Here is a 19,529-nt window from a genome sequence, read left to right as displayed (position 1 = left end):
TCTGAGCCATGTGCTCTGTTTAATCTGAGCTACCCCACCCACTTCCTCCTTTTTGAGGAAGAGAAGGTCAGCGTGCTTTGCAGAAGCAAGCAAGGAGCATCCATGAAGGATCTGCTGATGTGAGGCAGCCATAGAGGCAACTACTGTTTGCAACTACTCTGAAGAAGAAGAAGAAGAAGAAGGGAATGTTTGAATCCCCAAAACCACCACTGAGAGGGGATTGGTGGCTTACAATGATTGACAACCTGAGGAGCAGGAAGAAACCTGCAGGTTGGACACACTTCCGGCTTCTCCGCCACCTTGTCGGGAAGGGAAAAGCCATGATGAGATGGCAGAATAATGCGGGAGGGGTCTCCCATCAGCAAGCGGTCAAGTGTGCGGTTTACAATCGCACTTTTACAAGCAGGAGGTGGCACGAATTGTCCCCCTCTATGCAGAAATGGTCATGGTTTGGGTCTTGCTTCTGCCCGCCAGCCTCGGAGGGCACCTGATACTTCTCACTTGGGTGGACAAGGGCTGCCATCACAGGAAGTGTCTGGCTTGAAGCTCTTCTGCCCTCAAACTACATCCTTTCCTTAGTCTCCTTTGGGTTGTTCCTCCCCCCTTCTCTTCACAATGGATGCCTGGCATTTCTCCGGCTGCAAGGCACCAGGAGCCTGGCCAGGAGAGCTAAGGAGGAGGAAACCTTGGGTACATACGTAAGGGAGCCAATGGTGGTCAGAGCAAGGTGGAGGATCGGGAAGCACACTGACTCCTGGGGCTCTTCTTCGATCATTTCCTGCAGTGGAAAAACACACAGACAGAGGGTCACTTCCAAGTGATGCTTTTAGGCAGGGGTGGCCCAACTGTGGCTCTCCAGATGTCCATGGACTACAATTCTGGAAAGGTTCCCTCAGAGGATGCCAGACAAAGCCTGGGATTCCGCTCCAGTCCCTCCACTCCCCAGATCCTGCCCTCCGCAGGCCCCATTCCCATTTCTCCACACAGAGGTGGCAGCCCTGGCCAGACGACGGCCGCCCCTTTCCGCAGGGGACTCCACTTGGGGACTCCACAGGGGACTCCACTTGAGTCGCTACGATGCAGAGAAGTCTGTGAGGGTCCGGGCCAGTGGAACGGAGGTCCCAGGAGCCTCCACTGGCAGCCTCGGGACCCCAAGGCCGCACCCCAAGCACGTCCCAAGCTTGAGACTCGCTCCCCCAGAAGCCCCCTCCCTGCTTTCCCCCTCCACTTTGACTTACTATTATGCATTGGAGCAATTCAGATTTGTGGGGGCAATCTTGCCTCCGGCTCCCCTGGAGGGCTCTGCTGATCAGGTGGATAGATTTTAGGAATGCTGTTTTAAGTGGTTGATTCTGGACGGAGGAGAAAGAAGCAGGGTGCAGAGAGGTTAGACCACCTTCCAGGAGTGGGTGCTGGGGGGAGGCGCCCAGCTGGAGGGAGACGGGAATCCCAGCGTCCTTCACGCAGGCAATCCCAGGAGCTGGCTGGGACGTTCCCCTCTTTTTTACAATTGAGAAACCCCTGAAACATTCTTTAGGCTTCAAGAAACTCCCAAATTTATTTATTTTTTTTGTGGGGGGGGGGTTGGCATGACCATTTCTGGTCGTATCACCTGATAAAAGTTTAACAACTGAAAAAATAGATATACAAAATGAACCCCCAGCAATTTGGGAAAACCTTCCAGGACCACCAGGAAAGTCTTCACCAGGGGAACGACCCAGAGTTTATACGGAGACCAATCTCAGCTAGAATGGCCAGACCCTCCAGTGGAAGGGGGGTCCCTCGCCACCAGGCCCCACTGGCCAACACCAATGATCTGACTAGGAGGGGGACCTTACCCAGAAAAGACTGGGGTCCGGTCAATATTGCAGCAGTGCATCTATGTCACTACCCAAAGAGACCTCATCCCGTTGTGACCCGGAAGTGACGCCATGAGGTCAGTGGTGGTGAGGTGACACTCTGGCTTTCGGACGAAAGCTTTAGGGTAGAAGTCAAATGGACCACACAGTCTTTGCCCAAAGACCAGAGCGTTGCCCTGCCATCGCTGCAGGACTCTTCCGGGTCACCTCGGAAGGGATGGAGGGACGTCATGGCAATGTGGGCGGAGCTTCCCTAGGATGGAGGCGGGAATATCAGCCGGATGTTGGGAGGAGCTTCTGAGCAACGCAGGCTGCTCATGGGGAATTCGCTTCTCCAGACGTGTGGGCTCTCCCTCCTGGGAGGGAAACGGAAGCAGATTACCGGATTATCGCTCGGGGATCCTGTAGGTCATCCTGCATACTGCAGGGGGGTGGACTGGGTGGTCTTTAGGCCCCCTTCCAGGTATATCATTCCACAGTTTCTTTTTCCCATGGAGTCAGAAACAATTATGGGGCCACCTTTGCGTGTGTGTTTGGGGAAATAATATACCCACAAGGCCCATTATTTTTGCACCCGAATTCTTAGCAACGCAGCATGATGTGAAAGGGTTAAGGTAGGGTTGCCAGCTCCAGGTTGAGAAATTCCTGGAGATTTGGGGGGCGGAGTCTGGGGAGGGCAGGTGTTGCAGGGGAGGGGCCAGAATGTCACTGAATCTGCCTTTTGAAGCAGCCATTTTCTCCAGGGGATTCAAGAGATTCGGGAAGGAGAAGTATATCAGTGGCCAGTAACCCTGGTGACTGGGGGAACCTCCACAGTCAGAAGCAGTCAATCTCTGGAGCACAGAGTGAGGAGGTCACAAGAGGGGAAGGTCTTGGCCTCTCTGCCTTGTGGTTGGCCCTCCAGAAGAACCGGCTGCCCTCTGGGTATGACAAGATTCTGGAATAGAGGGACCCCTGGCCAGATCCAGCTGGGCTCTCCGGATGTTTCCCAGTACCTTGTAGCCCGCACGGAACTGTCTAAGCAGCTCCGAGATGAGGAACTCGATCAGCAGGAGCAGGTCTTCTGTATTGGCCCCAGCGGCCGCATGCCCGTAGGACTCGATCCATGCGATGCAATCCTGAAAGGGAACACGGCCCTGCAGATCCTGGAGGTGAAGGGGAAGAAAGGGAAACCATTCAGCCGTATATCGAGCACAGCACAGTTCGAATCAGCCTCTGGACACCCTCAGCTCCTGAGAGTGTTCAGGAGAAAGGCAAGAAGATGAAAATGTCAAGGAAAGGCCTTAAAAGAGCCAGATTTCTGCCTGGTGGAAAGCACAGCCAACCCAGGGCCAGGGTCTGCCAAGGCAAGAGGGGGAGAGAGGTGGCTGACCATTGCTGGCCTATGTCTAGCGGCCCTGAATGTCCGTGGAGGTCGCCCACCCAAGGACTCACCAAGGCCAGCCCGGCTTAGCTGTTGAGATCTGAGCAGACGGACCTAGCCAGGTGACCCTGTTGAGACACAACTAATTGGCTCAGTGGACTTCGTGTTCCTTTGGGCTCTTTTAGCCTCATGTCCCTCACAGGGTGTCTCTTGTGGGGAGAGGAAAGGGAAGGCGACTGGAAGCCGCTTTGAGCCTCCTTCGGGTAGAGAAAAGCGGCATAGAAGAACCAACTCTTCTTCTTCTTCTTAAGTAATCTCAGGGCTCTCTCAGCCTCCCCTCCCTCACAGGGTGTCTGTTGTGGGGAGAGGAAAGGGAAGGTGACTGTAAGCCGCTTTGAGCCTCCTTCGGGTAGAGAAAAGCGGCATAGAAGAACCAACTCTTCTTCTTCTTCTTAAGTAATCTCAGGGCTCTCTCAGCCTCCCCTCCCTCACAGGGTGTCTGTTGTGGGGAGTGGAAAGGGAAGGCGACTGTTAGCCGCTTTGAGAATCCTTCGAGTAGAGAAAAGCGGCATAGAAGAACCAACTCTTCTTCTTCTTCTTAAGGAATCTCAGGGCTCTCTCAGCCTCCCCTCCCTCACAGGGTGTCTGTTGTGGGGAGAGGAAAGGGAAGGCGACTGGAAGCCGCTTTGAGACTCCTTCGGGTAGAGAAAAGCGGCATAGAAGAACCAACTCTTTTATCCACATATTAAGCTTAAAGATGTAGAAAAACAGGAGACGGGGACCATATTTTTTGATACAATGCTGCCCACTGAGAAATATCTTCAGCCTAGGGTTCTTTTGGGGCTCCAGCTGAATTCAGAATAGATTCAGCTGGGGAAAGGCTTTTGTTTTTTGGGGCTCTTCCCTCCATGAAGAAGAAGAGTTGGTCCTTCTATGCTGCTTTTCTCTCCGCAAAGGAGTGTCAGAGCAGCTTCCAATCTCTTTCCCCTCTTCTCCCCAAAACAGGCCCCCTGTGAGGGAGGTGGGGCTGAGAGAGCTCTGGGAGAGACTGATCGGTGAGAACAGCACTATCAGAGCTGCAACTAGTCCCAGGTCACTCAGCTCAGTCCCAGCTCACCCGATTAGAAGCCGCTGGTCTTACGCGCTCCACCAAGCTGGCTCCCCCACTCCAGCCAGCCGCATGATCCCTCTTCCCCGCTGAACCTTTTTCTTTGCCGCTCTTCCCTTTCCCCGTTTCTCTTCGCTCTGGCTGGACGTGTGTCACAGTTCTCTATTTGGGGGCTGTAATGCCTAAGGCTCGAACTTGGCAGCACTTAGGGAGGCCGAGCGGTGGGGGGTCAGCTCCGGCAAGCGAGACAAATCAACGGAGAAAGAAATGGTTCTGCAACTGTACCTCCAATGTCTTCTTCTCCAGAGTAAGAGACCTCCTGGCTTGCATCTGATTCCCATCGTCTCTGAGCACCATCAGGATTTCTCTCAGGGGGCCTGTGAGGGAAGGGAGGCCGAGAGAGCGCTTTGAGGCGACTAGCCCGAGGTCACCCAGCTGGCTGCCTGTGGAGGAGGAGGGGGAGCGGGGGATCAAACCCGCTTCTCCAGATGACAGGCCGCTGCCCTTGACCGCACCCCCACGCTGGCTCTCGGCAGCCTCTGCCCAAGCACGCCACTGCCCTGAGACCACCCCAGACCAGCTGGCGACTCCTGGGCCCGGCCGGTACCTGGCAGCGCTGCAGAGATCCCCAGAGCTTGCGAGGCTCTCCTGCTCCCTGCGGTGGCGGTGGTGCTGTTCCTGACGGCCGTCACAGGCAGCTTTGGCCATGGGGTGGCCTCCTTGGTCGTATCTGCCTGGCTTGTCCCAGCGGTGGTTTTGGGCAGTCGGCGCTGCGGCAGGAGGGGCAGCATGAGAGGAGGCGTCGGTGTCGGCTTCTGGTCCTCGGAGGACGCTGCCGGCTTGGTCAGAGGCGGGAGGTGCTCGGCATTCCTCCGGCCAGCTGGCTCTTGAGATCTGGCTTGGTGAGGGAGGCTTCGGCCTTGCCGATGGTCGGTTTTCTCACCCGAGGTGTTTGCATCGTTCTCAAGGCTCCTCCTTTTGAGCAGTTTGTCCTTTCTAGACACGGAACTCATCCTGCAATGGAGACATTTAGGGACTTTTTCCAAACTAACCAAACACAGTCAAGGAGACACGGGAGTTTACTCCATCCTCGTTTCCCTCTCTTGATTGGCCTGCTGCTTTAGGATTTTGCCTCCGTTCGGCATGTTTGCTCCCCCTAGAGGCTGATTCAATCTTACATCAGTTTATGCCTGGCATACTGTGAGTTCCCCTGAGCTGTAGGAAGGGGCAGCACATAAAAGGGATTATTATGAGCGATGTGGAACATCTAATGGAAAGGGAAGTCTAGGGACATGACGTCCATAGTCCTGCCCCCGGGGACCTCGGCAGTAGAAGGACCGCGGCAGTGGCGCCTGAACACTGAGGTGCACTCATTGCTCTGGGATCGTGGCTGCCGCTGCCAGTCCTCTGAGGCTGCTCCCACCCTGTGGAGAGTGGGGGAAGCCTCAGGAGACTGGCGGGGGTGGGGCCAGCCCAATACGACACGCCAGCAGGTAAAGAGAGGGGGTGGGGGTGGGGGAGGGGGCAGGGGACAGGGATTCTTGTCCTTAATGTGGAAATTCTACAGAAGGGGCGAGAATAATTGTCTGTGGATTTAAAATAATAATAATAATAATAATAATAATAATAATAATAATAATAATAATAATAATAATAATAGAAGGAGAAGAAGAGTTGCTTTTTATTCCCCACGTTTCTCTCCCCAATGGAGTCTCAAAGCAGCTCATAGTTGCCTTCTCTTCCCCTGTGGGTGAGGTGATGCTGAGAGAGCTCTGAGAGAAGTGCTTTGTGAGAACTGACTAATCAGGACTGTGACTAGCTCATCCAGCTAGCTGCATGCAGAGGAGCAGGGAGTCACGCCTGGCTCTCCAGATTAGAAGCCACGGCTTTGAACCACACCACCAAGCTGGCTCTTAACAAGAACACCAAGAAGAAGAATATTGCCCTTCAGATTTTTATGCTGGACCTAAAGGAATGTAAGATCAAATCAACCAGGAACAGGAGAAAGAAATCTGCAGAACAGGAAATAAAGATTCCTTGCCAAGAGGTGTAGAGGCCGAAGTCTGTAGACCTGACTTGTTGTCTCGAGAGGCCTGCTGCCTCCCTGGTGCAAGCTTTAAGGATGGGACGGAACGGCTGGACAGGCTCCTCAAGCCCACTGATCATTACCCCTTCCTTCTTATCCATGGAGGAACAAGTAATACTGCCCAGCAGAGCATGGAACCTATTAAGAAAGACTCTGTGGATCTGGGGGGAAGGGAAAGGGCCTGGGAGCACAGGCTGTGTTTTCATCAGTCCTTCCTGTAAGTGGCAAAAGACTACCCCCTCCCCGGGCCTCAGTAAAATTGTCAAGCATTGACCGGTCCCCGAGGATAAAAAGTTTGGGGACTACTGAGTTAAAACACTCACCTTTTATTTCAGCTCGAAAGCTAATGCCCTCCCCTTGCCACGGGCTGTGGGAAAACTCATGAGATCACACCATTATTTGTGGCATCATCAGGTGGAGGTGATGTCAGGAGGGAGGGGAGGGGCTGTGGCTCAGGGGCACCTCCCCCTCCCCCCTTGCAAGCCCCGCTGTGAAATCTGTGGGTTCAAAGACCAGGCCCTGAGAGTTCCCTTCAGCTCTTTATTGGGACCCCTCCTGATCCTACAGAGAACTGAAACTGAACGGGAGGATCCCTCCCACAGCTCTCCTGCCCGCCAGTGAGGGGCATGGGCACAGCAGGGGCAGGGAGCAGGATCTGGCCGTGGGGGTGGGAAAGACCCCTGACTGAGAACCCAGAGAGCGGCGGCCAGTCTGAGGAGACAAGACCCCCTGGAAGAGCCGAGGGTCTGGCTCGGCCCCAGGCAGCTTCGTCCGGTCTCCCCCTCCCCAAAATACCACCCTTCCCGCTCCTCCGCCCCCATATCCAGGAATATCCTAACATGCTGTTTATTTATTTATTCTTTGATTTATATACCACCGCTCTCTTAGGCTTTTGGGTGTTTATAATAACACAGTAAAACCACACTACCTTTAAAATCCCCAATTCATTATGCTTTAGGATGCTTTGGGCTGATCCCGTGCTGAGCAGGGGGTTGGACTAGATGGCCTCCATGGCCCCCTCCCACTCTAGGATTCTATGATTCTAAAAAACGGCTCCCGTCTCCTCCCCCCCCCCCCGTCCAGCTAGCATTCCGGAGCCCTTTCCTTAGGAGCGAGGGTCCTGATCTCGCCGGCTCTAGGAGAGCCCCTGATGATCATTCCGGGACCTCAACCCGGCCTCAACCATCTGCCAGGAGGAAGAGCTCCGTCTTGCAGGCCCTGCGGAAGGCTGATCACTGCGGCAGGGCCCTTAGCTCTTCCGGGAATTCGTTCCACCAGGCCGGGGCCGGGGCCGAAAAAGCCCTGGCCCTGGTTGAGGCCAGGTTCATGTCCCCGGTGAATGTCCCTGGGACCACCAGCAGATTCATACACTCAGAGCGGGCAAAGTAAAGAGAAGCATCACGGTGTGGCAGTCAAAGAGCGGCAACCTCTAATCTGGAGAACTGGGTTTCATTCCCCTCTCTTCCACATGCAGCTGGTCACAGTTCCCTCTGAGCTGTTCACCTAGAGTGGTTCTCTCTGAGATCTCTCAGCCCCCTTCAATGCACAGGGTTTGTGCTGAGGGGAGAGGAAGGGAAGGGTGTTTGTAAGCCGCTTTGAGACTCCTTCAGACAGTGAAAAACGGGGTGTAGAAAAAACAACTCTTTTCTATGGCGGTTTTGACAGTAACTGTTCATGTCCAGGCAAGAGAGGGACCCACAAGGAAGGGGAAATCTCGTTTCCTCCCCTGCTGTTCCCACCCACCCATTCCCTCTCCTCCTGCCCTCTCCTTTCCCCCATTTCCAACCTCCTTCTTGTTCCCCCCAGGGTTATCAGCTCTGGGGGCAGGATTTGGGAGCGGAGGGACTTCACTGGGCTTCCGAGGCCACACAGTCCCCCTTCCAGGTGCCTGTTTTCTCCTGGGGGACTGGTCCCTATTGTCTGCAGCCGAGCTGGAATCCTGGGGGATCCGCAGGCCCCACCCGGAGGTTGTCATCCCTAGTTCCTCCCTCCCCCACTCAGCATGCCTTCCTTCCCCCAGGCTGATTACTCCCCCCCCCCCCCCGGCTTCCTTGTCTCCCTCCCCACCTGCTGGCTTGGTTCACTCACTCCCTTAAGGGATCTCTCTCAAAGTCTAGGGTTCCCAACTCCAGCTTTCGAGACTGCTGGAGATTTGGGGGCGGAGCATGGGAAGGACAGGGTGTGGGGGAGGGATATGGTGCCCTAGAGTCGACCTTCCAGGAAATCCAAATGTGTAGTGTGCATGATGCAGAGGTATCTTCCTGGGGCATCGGAGGAGATGGGTAGTCACCATAGGTAGATTAAGAACCTTCTTAATATTTTCCATATAATCTCCTCCTGTCCTGATTGGCTCTTTGGAGACTTCCTGCTCCTTTGGGCGTAAGTCCTCCCTGCTTGCCTCCTGAATAAACTGAATGAACACAGGCCGGAACAGTTAGAGCGTTAGGACTCTCTCTGTCTCTCCCTTTCCACACCAAGTTTTTCTCTTCTCAATAAAAGGGTTTTATTCTTTCAATCCCCATGGCAGCTCACCTCTCTTTGCATATTTAGACTCTGCCAACACCAACACAGCCGTTTCCTGCAAGGGAACTGGTCCCTGTGGTCTGGAGCCCAACTCACCCCCTGCAGTGCTTGCCACTAGTTGATGTTGGCTGCCATTGCGGGATCCCTCTGGACTAACCACCCTAAAGGTCACCCAGACTTTTCTTCCCCCCAGGACACCCGTGCATGTGCAAAAGGCAGAGTTAGCGTTTTGGGTTTTGTTTGAGTGCTCCTAATTATTATTATTTTTAATTTAAATCCTACAAGCTAGGCTCCAGCAATATGTGGACCGAGAAGTTCCAGAAGTACAGGCAGGATTTCGAAGAGGCAGAGGAACTAGAGATCAAATTGCCAACATACGCTGGGTCATGGAGAAAGCTAGGGAGTTCCAGAAGAGCATCTACTTCTGCTTCATTGACTATGCTAAAGCCTTTGATTGTGTGGAGCACAACAAATTGTGGCAAGTTCTTAAAGAGATGGGAATACCAGAGCATCTTATTTGTCTCTTGCGAAACCTATATGCAGGTCAAAAAGCAACACTGAGAACCGAGCATGGAATCACTGACTGGTTCAAAATTGAGAAAGGAGTTCAGCAAGGCTGTATACTGTCACCTTGCCTATTTAACATGTATGCAGAGCACATCATGAGAAAGGCGGGGTTAGCTGAGTCACAAATTGTGATCAAGATTGCAGGGAGAAATATCAACAACCTCAGATATGCAGATGATATCACTCTAATGGCAGAAAGCACAGAGGAATTAAAGAGCCTGTGGATGCGGGTGAAGGAGGAGAGTGCAAAAGTTGCCTTGAAACTCAACATCAAGAAAATGAAGATCATGACATCCAGCCCTCTCAATTCCTGGCAAATAGATGGGGAAGAAATGGAGATAGTGAAACATTTTATTTTCCTGGGCTCCAAGATCACTGCAGATCGGGACTGCAGCAAAGAAGTTAAAAGATGCTTACTACTGGGGAGGAAAGCTATGGCAAATCTAGACAGCATCCTAAAAAGCAGAGACATCACCCTGCCAACAAAAGTGCTTCTAGTCAAGGCTATGGTATTCCCAGTTGCAATGTATGGCTGTGAAAGTTGGACCATAAGGAAGGCCGAGCGTCAAAGAATTGAGGCTTTTGAACTCTGGTGCTGGAGAAGACTATTCTTGTGGGTCCCTTGGACTGCAAGGTGAACAAACCAGTCAGTCCTAGAGGAGATCATCCCTGACTGCTCCTTAGAAGTCCAGATCCTGAAGATGAAACTCAAATACTTTGGCCACCTCATGAGAAGGAAGGACACCCTGGAGAAGAGCCTGATGCTGGGAGTGATTGAGGGCAAAAGTAGAAGGGGACGACAGAGAATGAGGTGGCTGGATGGAATCACTGAAGCAGTATGCGCAAAATTAAATGGATTCTGGGGAATGGTAGAGGACAGGAAGGCCTGGAGGATCATTGTCCATGGGGTCGCGATGGGTCGAGCACGACTTCCCAACAACAAATATACACGATTTAGGAGTATTTTATTATAGAATAGAACACTTAATGATTTCAGGATTATATCCTTTTCAGGTATTGAAGCAGAATATAGCTTTATTGATTTATGTATAATTTCTTTCGATATTAAAAGGTACTAATTTTGAACATTTATGTCAAAGAACAACCACTGAGGAAAATCCCCTTTGAAAACGGGAGATATCTGAAACCCGTTCTGGTTGGATGCTACAATAAACCTACATAATAAAAAGAGACTTTTAAACTTTTCTTTATCCTGTATCAGTTCTGTTAATGTTGTCAGTAGCCTTCGGATGGGTTTTTTTCTCTCTTTGTGTGAGGCACTGCCCAATGAGGATGTGCTTAGCGATTGGGCCCTGCCTCTGACAGGTCACGCCAACTCAGGACTTTGGCCCAATCAGAGCCCTTGGCCGGGCTGTTGAAATCCAGCAAGGAGGGTCTGCGAAAAGCTTGTTTGGTGTACTCTGAGTTACCAGGAACCAGCGGTTGTCTCCTAGCCGCTCACCCCAGCCCGGAAGGGTCAACTCTGACAGTCCAAGGCTTTCCAAGGTCTCAGCCCATTTGGGTCTGCAGCAGAAGAGCTTGGTTCGAGGCCAACAGTTGGAATATGCAAGACACTGTAGAGTGCATGATTCAAAAGCACAAGCAGAATATCCAACAGGGAGCATCGTAGGAGATGTGTAAGTAGCACGGTTAGATTCGATGTCCAGATATTTTCAAATCCTCCTGGGTCCTGATTGGCTCAGCCGGAGACTTCCTACTCCTTTGAGTACACTTCCTCCCTGCTTCCCTCACAAACAGTTGGTCAGTTAAACTGTTAGGACTATCTCACTCCCCTCTTATTCACATAGTTGTTTCTCTTCTCAATGAAACTATTTTATGGTTTGAGCAACTGTTGTTCCAATCCTCCTTTGCAGCTTGGTGCAATGGTTAAGACCAGCAGCTTCTGATCTGATTCAATTCCCCACTCCACCACATGTAGCCAACTTTGTAACCTTGGGCTAGTCACAGCTTTGATAGTGCTGTTCTCACCAAGCAGTCCTGTCAGAGCACTCTCAGACTCACCTTCCTCCCAGTGTGTCTGTTGTGGGGAGAGGAATGGAAGGTGAATGTAAGATTCTTTGAGACTCCTTCAGGCAGTGAAAAGGGGGGAGAATAACCAATTCTTCATCATATTTAAACTCTGCCAAGAACGAATTTTTCAGGGGATGAGCCTCCGGGAGTCAGTTCTGCAGGGCTTGCAAAATGGAGTTCTCCTCTAAGCGTTTGGTTGGGGCCAGTGATCCAATAACATCTAACGGGCCCCTTTTTAAAAACAGCCCTGTCTCCATCTTAATCTGGCAAGAGACCTATTCAAAGGGACGGCGCTAGAAATCCTAGCAGCAGTTGGTGTTGCCATTGGCCAAAGGTGTTCTCTGCTCTGGCTGGCTGTGTCTGCGTCTTTATCGGCCCCACTCCCCCTTCTCCCAAAGTTCTCTGCTTCCCTCCTGTGTTCTCTGCTCTGGCTGGCTGTGAGTGTCTGCGTCTTTATCGGCCCCACTCCCCCTTCTCCCGAAGTTCTCTGCTTCCCTCCTGTGTTCTCTGCTCTGGCTGGCTGTGAGTGTCTGCGTCTTTATCGGCCCCACTCCCCCTTCGGCCGAAGTTCTCTGCTTCCCTCCTGTGTTCTCTGCTCTGGCTGGCTGTGAGTGTCTGCGTCTTTATAGGCCCCACGCCCCCTTCTCCCGAAGTTCTCTGCTTCCCTCCTGTGTTCTCTGCTCTGGCTGGCTGTGGGTGTCTGCGTCTTTATCGGCCCCACTCCCCCTTCTCCCGAAGTTCTCTGCTTCCCTCCTGTGTTCTCTGCTCTGGCTGGCTGTGAGTGTCTGCGTCTTTATCGGCCCCACTCCCCCTTCTCCCGAAGTTATCTGCTTCCCTCCTGTGTTCGCTGCTCTGGCTGGCTTTGAGTGTCTGCGTCTTTATCGGCCCCACTCCCCCTTCGGCCGAAGTTCTCTGCTTCCCTCCTGTGTTCTCTGCTCTGGCTGGCTGTGAGTGTCTGCGTCTTTATCGGCCCCACTCCCCCTTCTCCCGAAGTTCTCTGCTTCCCTCCTGTGTTCTCTGCTCTGGCTGGCTGTGAGTGTCTGCGTCTTTATCGGCCCCACTCCCCCTTCTCCCGAAGTTCTCTGCTTCCCTCCTGTGTTCTCTGCTCTGGCTGGCTGTGAGTGTCTGCGTCTTTATCGGCCCCACTCCCCCTTCTCCCGAAGTTCTCTGCTTCCCTCCTGTGTTCTCTGCTCTGGCTGGCTGTGAGTGTCTGCGTCTTTATCGGCCCCACTCCCCCTTCTGCCGAAGTTCTCTCCTTCCCTCCTGTGTTTTCTGCTGCGGCTGGCTGTGAGTGTCTGCGTCTTTATCGGCCCCACTCCCCCTTCTCCCGAAGTTCTCTGCTTCCCTCCTGTGTTCTCTGCTCTGGCTGGCTGTGAGTGTCTGCGTCTTTATCGGCCCCACTCCCCCTTCTCCCGAAGTTCTCTGCTTCCCTCCTGTGTTCTCTGCTCTGGCTGGCTGTGAGTGTCTGCGTCTTTATCGGCCCTACTCCCCCTTCTCCCGAAGTTCTCTGCTTCCCTCCTGTGTTCTCTGCTCTGGCTGGCTGTGAGTGTCTGCGTCTTTATCGGCCCCACTCCCCCTTCTGCCGAAGGTCTCTGCTTCCCTCCTGTGTTCTCTGCTCTGGCTGGCTGTGAGTGTCTGCGTCTTTATCGGCCCCACTCCCCCTTCTCCCGAAGTTCTCTGCTTCCCTCCTGTGTTCTCTGCTCTGGCTGGTTGTGAGTGTCTGCGTCTTTATCGGCCCCACTCCCCCTTCTCCCGAAGTTCTCTGCTTCCCTCCTGTGTTCTCTGCTCTGGCTGGCTGTGAGTGTCTGCGTCTTTATCGGCCCCACTCCCCCTTCTGCCGAAGTTCTCTCCTTCCCTCCTGTGTTCCCCATGTTATCTGGCCATTCGTGTGTTGCAGCGACTCTCAGCCGCAATCTGTCTTCCCCCTCCTCCATGTCTCTGGGGATGGCAAGGGGAGAAAGGGTGTAGAATGGAGCACGCAGCGTTTGATGTGGCCAGCAAGTCGAGACGAGCATTCGGGGAGCTGCATTGGGGCTAGGGAGAGAGAAGGGGGGAAGCGTCAGACTTGTGTCTTTAGGGCTCACAGGCGAGTAGAAAGTCGGCCCGGGGGTTTCAATGGCGGCCCGTTGGCGGTGGGGCATTTGTTGGTGGCAATGGTGGGCAGGTTTGCAGCAGACATGCGGCGGAGCCGAGGGGGGGTGGAAGGGTTGGGAGGCACGAAGCGCCTCCTGATAGCAAGCAGCAAGTAGTAAAATGGAATCTCTGGGCATACGGGCTGGACTGACAGTTGGAGGGGCCAATGGGGAGCCACTTCGCGGCTCCCAATTGGCCACTGTAGAGTTTTTATCATGGACTTGCCCCGCCCATTCTCCGCCCACTAAGCCCTTAGGGCTTTATTCTTACCCCTCCCGCGGAGCGGTTTACAGATACCGCCCTCCCCTGAGGCTCAGGGCGGTTGACATGGAACTGGAATAAAAACAGTACAGATAACATAAATTGAACAGCCTCTTGTGGCACAGAGTGCTAAGGCAGCAGACATGCAGTCTGAAAGCTCTGCCAATGGGGCTGGGAGTTCAATCCCAGCAACCGGCTCAAGGTTGACTCAGCCTTCCATCCTTCCGAAGTCAGTAAAATGAGTACCCAGCTTGCTTTTGCTGGGGGGGGGTAAACGGTAATGACTGGGGGAGGCACTGGCAAACCACCCTGTATTGAGTCTGCCATGAAAACGCTAGAGGGCGTCACCCCAAGGGTCAGACATGACCCGGTGCTTGCACAGGGGATACCTTTACCTATGTATGTACTGTATATTATATTATATTGTGACCACCACGAGCCTCCAGGGAGTGGCGGGATATAAATTGAATAAATAAAATAAAATAAAAATAACGGGAGGGGAAAGATTAGTGCCGAGGAATGGTTTGCTTTGGGACGGCTGCTGAGAAAAGGAACCAGAGCTGGGCAGGAGATATTCTGGACTCACCCAAATAGGCCTCCTCAATGCATTTTACACTGACCGTATCCGCGGTCAAGAGCGGCGCATAGAGCCCTAGGGAGACAGGAAGGAGGGTCATGAGACTGGACACAAGGACCCATGTCTCAAAGCCAGAGGCCCAGACTGAGAGGGCTCAGGCCGGCCCCTGCCCCTCAGGGACTGAAGCCGAAGCAAGGCCGGTCCTGGATGGAAGTCCACCCCGGAGGAAGTCCGAGGCAGGCGATGGCCACCCCCTCCGTCCCTCCCTTTCTTTGAAAACCACCACGAGACGGGCAACGGAGAGGAGCGGAATATAAATTAAAAAATAGATAAGTAAATAATGTGCCACCTGATGCGCTGGCATTTGCCGTTTGGCAGTTAACTGTTCCTCCTGCGGCTGAAGCAGAAGACAGATCTGCCCTCTACAGATTTGACCCTCCCCCCGCCTAAACTTGCAGGGGGCTACAGGAATAAAATGTTTTACTGGTTATATTTATTCTGTGATTTTATATTCTGCTTGCATATTGCCATCCACCCTGAACTTCCAGGAAGGGCGGGGCTATAGATATAAATATTAATTAATTAATTTACTTCCTGCCCCAGAATTCTAAAGCTGCCTGCAGGCTCAAAGAGGTTGGGGACCCTCCCTTACACCGAGTCACCCATCAAACCAGTCACCTGTGACTGACAGCAGCTCTCCTGCAAGGTCTTCCACATCACCCACCGCCTGGTCCTTCAGAAAACCAACCCCTGGAGATGCCAGGGATCAGACCTCGGACCCTCCGCTCAGTTATTGACCTTCAGTCTCCCCACCCCCTTGCCAGTTCAATTGCTTTTTCTTCTTGAGCCTGACTCCAGCGTGACCCAGGTCCAAATCCTCGTCTCATTTTCTCTGGCTTTTCACTTCGGGACCCAGGACAAGCGCACAACCCAGAGCCCAGGTTCTGGCCCCTGATGACCTATGAATTTTGCAGCCGCCTCTCGCTACAGAGCGAGTTTGCTCCTTAAACACTGGACAGTCTGTGCAAGGATTTCCGGTATCTTGTTCTTGTTTTTCCATAGCTGAAAGAGCAAACAGGACGACAGGAAGGTGAAGGAGCTCCCTTGTTTCCTTGGGCAGAAGCCACCCTCACCCCGTATCTGTGGATGCCTCTTTCTTTCAGGCGTGTTTCAACCTGGGAGACGGAAGAGGCGCTACGGAAGGACCACAGACCTTCCACCTGTGTGTACGTGAGAGTCTGGCATTTGCAGCCCTAGACCAGCCTATGGTGGGGGCTCTGTATGTCCCATTATGCACGGGGGTTTTAGCGCACATTCGGGGTGGAATTGCGGCGACTAAAATCACTGATAACGCACAGAGTCAGCTGCAACCAGCCGCAGATTCGGTGCACGCCGCTGAAAAAGCCGCGTTAGCAGAACGCGGAAGAAAGCACAGCTTCCCGGGCGACCAGGGCGCAACCAGAGGCGGCGCCGAGTGGACCGCGTGCATAATCGGAGAGGCCGGTGGGTCGGAGGCGGAGCGATCGCTCAAGCGGCCGCTGGAACCAACAGCGGCGCAGGCCGGGGGGAACCCAAGGGAACACGGATGGAAAGGCGGCCGGAGAGCTCACAGTGGAGGGGGGCGAGGGGATCGCCGCGGCTAAGGATGGCAGAGAGGCCGGCCACCCACCTCCCACCCATTCCCAAACACCCCCCCCCAACCACAAACGAGAACGGAGGAGAGGTCTCTAAGGAAATGCAAAAACTTTATAACAAAGTCAATAGAAAGGGGAAACCTATGGGGCAGAGGAACCGGGCCAGGAAAGAAGGGGAGAGGCGAACGGGGAGTAAACGAAGGGGAAGGGGAAACATGGGCCAAACAAATCCCCCCCAAAGTCCAGCCTTGCGGAGGCAGCATCTGCGGCGGCAGCTCACGTGGGCGCTGAAGACGACGGCCCGGCATCCGCGCTGTGCGTCGAGGCATCCCCTGCAAGGGGGGAAGACAGGATGTCTGTGAGAGCGATGGCTGGAGCTGGGTTCCCTCGAGGGCCATGATGGCAAGGCGCCGCCGCACGCCCAGGCCAGTGGCTCGGGATCGCGCAGCTGCTGTATGCCGCCACACACACCCTCCTGCCGATGCAGCATCCCTGTGGGCGCGCCTGCCTCCGCCCACATTAGATCCAGGAGATCCCCATGCGGTGGAGGCGGCCCCGGGGTGTCCGCCTGGATGGCACGGAGGGCAGCGAAAAAAGTCTCCCGGAGCCGGGCAAACTTTTCCCGGCATTGCCGGGGCGTCCGGGAGTACCCGGCCACTTCGAGAGACTCTGACGCCCCCCGGAAGACGTCAAAGCAATTGACCATCCGGCTGGTCATCAAGCGGCGTGCGTGGCCCATGGAGAGGCAGTGGAGCAGAAATAGCTCCCCTGCCCGACACTGCCAGCGAGCCCCGTCACGCCGCTCTCCCCAGGTGCGCAGCATGGTCACAAGTGACCAGCCCTGTTACCGCCCCTTCCTACCACGCCCCGTGGCGTCCGGGCCAGACTCTCGCGAGGGGCACCAGGACCGCCCCGCACGTCCCCAGAGAAGCCAGCAGCCCCCGGATTCCTCGCTTCCCCTTGGCTCCGCATCGACGCCTTGACACCCACCGCTCCGGGTTTTGCCGCCGCCGCGCCCCGTCCCGTGCATAACCGGTTTGCTTCGTGTCTTCCCCCTCCGCGTTTACCATGTGACCCGAACTCGCCGTTTCGGCGGCCGTGCATAATGGGCCCAAGTGAAACCCAAAAGAAACAGGGGCCAAACCTTGGAGAGCCAGGGTGTTTGTAGTGGTTACGTATGGAGGCCTCTGATTTGGAGAGCTGAGTTTGATTCCCCGCTCCTCCAGATGCAGCCTGTTGGGTGACTCCTGGAACTCTCCCAGCCCCACTGACCTCACAAGGAGAGCTAGTGTGGTGGGGTGGTTGAGAATGGTGAATTCTCCCACTTTGATTCCCCACTCCTTCTCCACATACAGCCAGCTGGGTGACCTTGGGCCAGGTACAGTTCTGCCAGAGCTCTCCCAGCCCCACCTGCTTCCTGAGTTGCTGGTTGTCGGGAGAGGAAGGGAAAGCAGTTGTCAGCTTCTTTCAGACTACTTCGAGTAGAGAAATTGGGGTAAAAAAAACCCTAAGCTGCTTCTTTTGGGAAGCCACAACTGTCTCAGAGGAACTCATGATATTTACGGCAGAGGTCACCAACCCCCGGTCTGCGGTCCGGTACTGGGCCGTTAAGGCCATGGTAACGGGCCGCGAGCGGCCGCACCTGCCTTCCCCTCCCCCCGCAGCGAGAGGGGGGGAAGAGGCAGGCGCGGCCATGTTTGCGCCGCATGTGCGTGTTTGCGCCACCTGCTGGCGAAAACGCACACGTGCAGCTGTTCTGCACGTGCGCGTTAGCGCCACCTAGTGGCGAAAACGCACATGCACGGCAACTGCGCGTGTGCGTTTACATGCAGCTGCTGTGGCCAGAATGACCGGGCCGCATGCGTTGCAGCCGCCACAGGGGTAGCAGGGCCCAGTCGTTCCTGACTTTGAACCTTCGGAGTCGCTGACCCTTTGGGGATTTCGTGTTTTCCTCACACAGGGTGCTGTTCAAATTCAATGAAGTGCACATGGTGATGACATTCAAACTGGCCAACGCGTATTTGCACCATCACGAACTGAAGGAGAGGACAGTTGGAATGGCTTTTTTCACCGAGGTGAGCCCTGGATGACCGTGACACATGCAGACACTTGTGCTGGGTCAATCCGTGGATCGTGGCCTACTGGACTCTAGACATCCTTGAACCCGTTCCCAGCCAGGCAGGACCACAAGGAGATCTCCCTGGGGGCACCAAGACTCTGTCCCATTCCCGGCTCTCTTGCTGTTTCTCATCCGGGGTGTGTGGCGTAGCCAGCAGACCTGGGGGCTGTCTGGCAGCCAGGCCAGGGGCGTGGGCAGGTGGTTGGCCCTTTCCTGGCTCTGCATCCTGACTCCTCGTGTTCCTGGGAGGAACTGTCCCCCAACCCCTTGGAGGCCTCCCCTCCAGAGACTGGCCAGGGCATTGGCTTGTCTCCGGAGATCGGATGGGATCGGGCTTGCTGGAGCTCCCTTCCCGGCGGTGGGGAGGGTGAGGGTTGTCGGGAGGATTCCCCAGAGATCCCTGGAGACCAGGGGGGGGCAGAGGCTGGGGGGTGCTGCTGGGGGGAGAGTGTCCTGCCTGTGTTTCTCCCCAAACATCACCCAAACCTCCTGGAATCTCCCGACCCCACAACCCACACTAAACAGCTGCCCCGTCTACCTGTCACAGCCCACGGGGACTTCCAGAAGGCAGTCCACCACTCCGCCGACACGCCTACACGCCAGGGAGCAGATGGCCCTCTTGGCCTCCTGCTTGGCGAAGGCATCCCGGATGATGGGGAGGCGGCTGTAAATCTCCTGGAAAGTCAAGGGCAGCTGCAGGATGGAAAGGGGAGCATGAAGGCAACCTGCCTGCCCTCTCACCCCTGCATTCCCACCAGCCAGGTTTTAGTTATAGTCGGAAGATCCATTGCTTGGGGTAAGAGAGACCGTCTGGAACCCGCAAAAACCTAGCGGCACCTTCAAGGACATTTATCTTCCTATTTATTGGTATGCATTTGTTGAGTTTGCGGCTCCTCGGCGGGTTGGGCGGCGGCTCCCAGGCGGCTTGGCGGTGTGTGCGGCGGCGGCGGCTCCTCGGCGGGTCGGGCAGCGGCTCCCAGGCGGCTTGGCGGTGTGTGCGGCGGCGGCGGCTCCTCGGCGGTTCGGGCGGCGGCTCCCGGGCGGCTTGGCGGTGTATGCGGCGGCGGCGGCTCCTCGGCGGGTCGGGCGGCGGCTCCCGGGCGGCTTGGCGGTGTGTGCGGCGGCGGCGGCTCCTCGGCGGGTCGGGCGGCGGCTCCCGGGCTGCTTGGCGTTGTGTGCGGCGGCGGCGGCTCCTCGGCGGTTCGGTCGGCGGCTCCCGGGCGGCTTGGCGGTGTGTGCGGTGGCGGCGGCTCCTCGGCGGTTCGGGC

The 19,529-nt window shown here is 55.1% G+C and overlaps 1 protein-coding gene across 1 annotated transcript in view; it reads right to left on the bottom strand.

Annotated features, from left to right (window-relative positions):
- LOC143828414 (maestro heat-like repeat family member 5) overlaps positions 1-6,786 on the bottom strand; it is a 30,391-nt gene extending 23,605 nt beyond the window's left edge. Inside the window, exons 1-6 of the mRNA XM_077318838.1 lie at positions 6,740-6,786; positions 4,938-5,344; positions 4,616-4,707; positions 2,855-3,004; positions 1,239-1,352; positions 699-778 (exon numbers count right to left, since the gene is read on the bottom strand). Coding sequence (XP_077174953.1) covers positions 699-778; positions 1,239-1,352; positions 2,855-3,004; positions 4,616-4,707; positions 4,938-5,343 — 842 coding nt within the window. The 5' untranslated portion in view covers position 5,344; positions 6,740-6,786. The remainder of the gene's footprint in view (positions 1-698; positions 779-1,238; positions 1,353-2,854; positions 3,005-4,615; positions 4,708-4,937; positions 5,345-6,739) is intronic.
- Between the last annotated feature and the right edge of the window lie 12,743 nt (positions 6,787-19,529).

Source organism: Paroedura picta, chromosome 2 (assembly GCF_049243985.1).
Source record: "Paroedura picta isolate Pp20150507F chromosome 2, Ppicta_v3.0, whole genome shotgun sequence".
Classification (NCBI taxonomy): Eukaryota; Metazoa; Chordata; class Lepidosauria; order Squamata; family Gekkonidae; genus Paroedura; species Paroedura picta.
The sequence above is the reverse complement of the archived record's forward strand: the minus strand, read 5'-3'. Positions and strand labels throughout refer to the sequence as shown.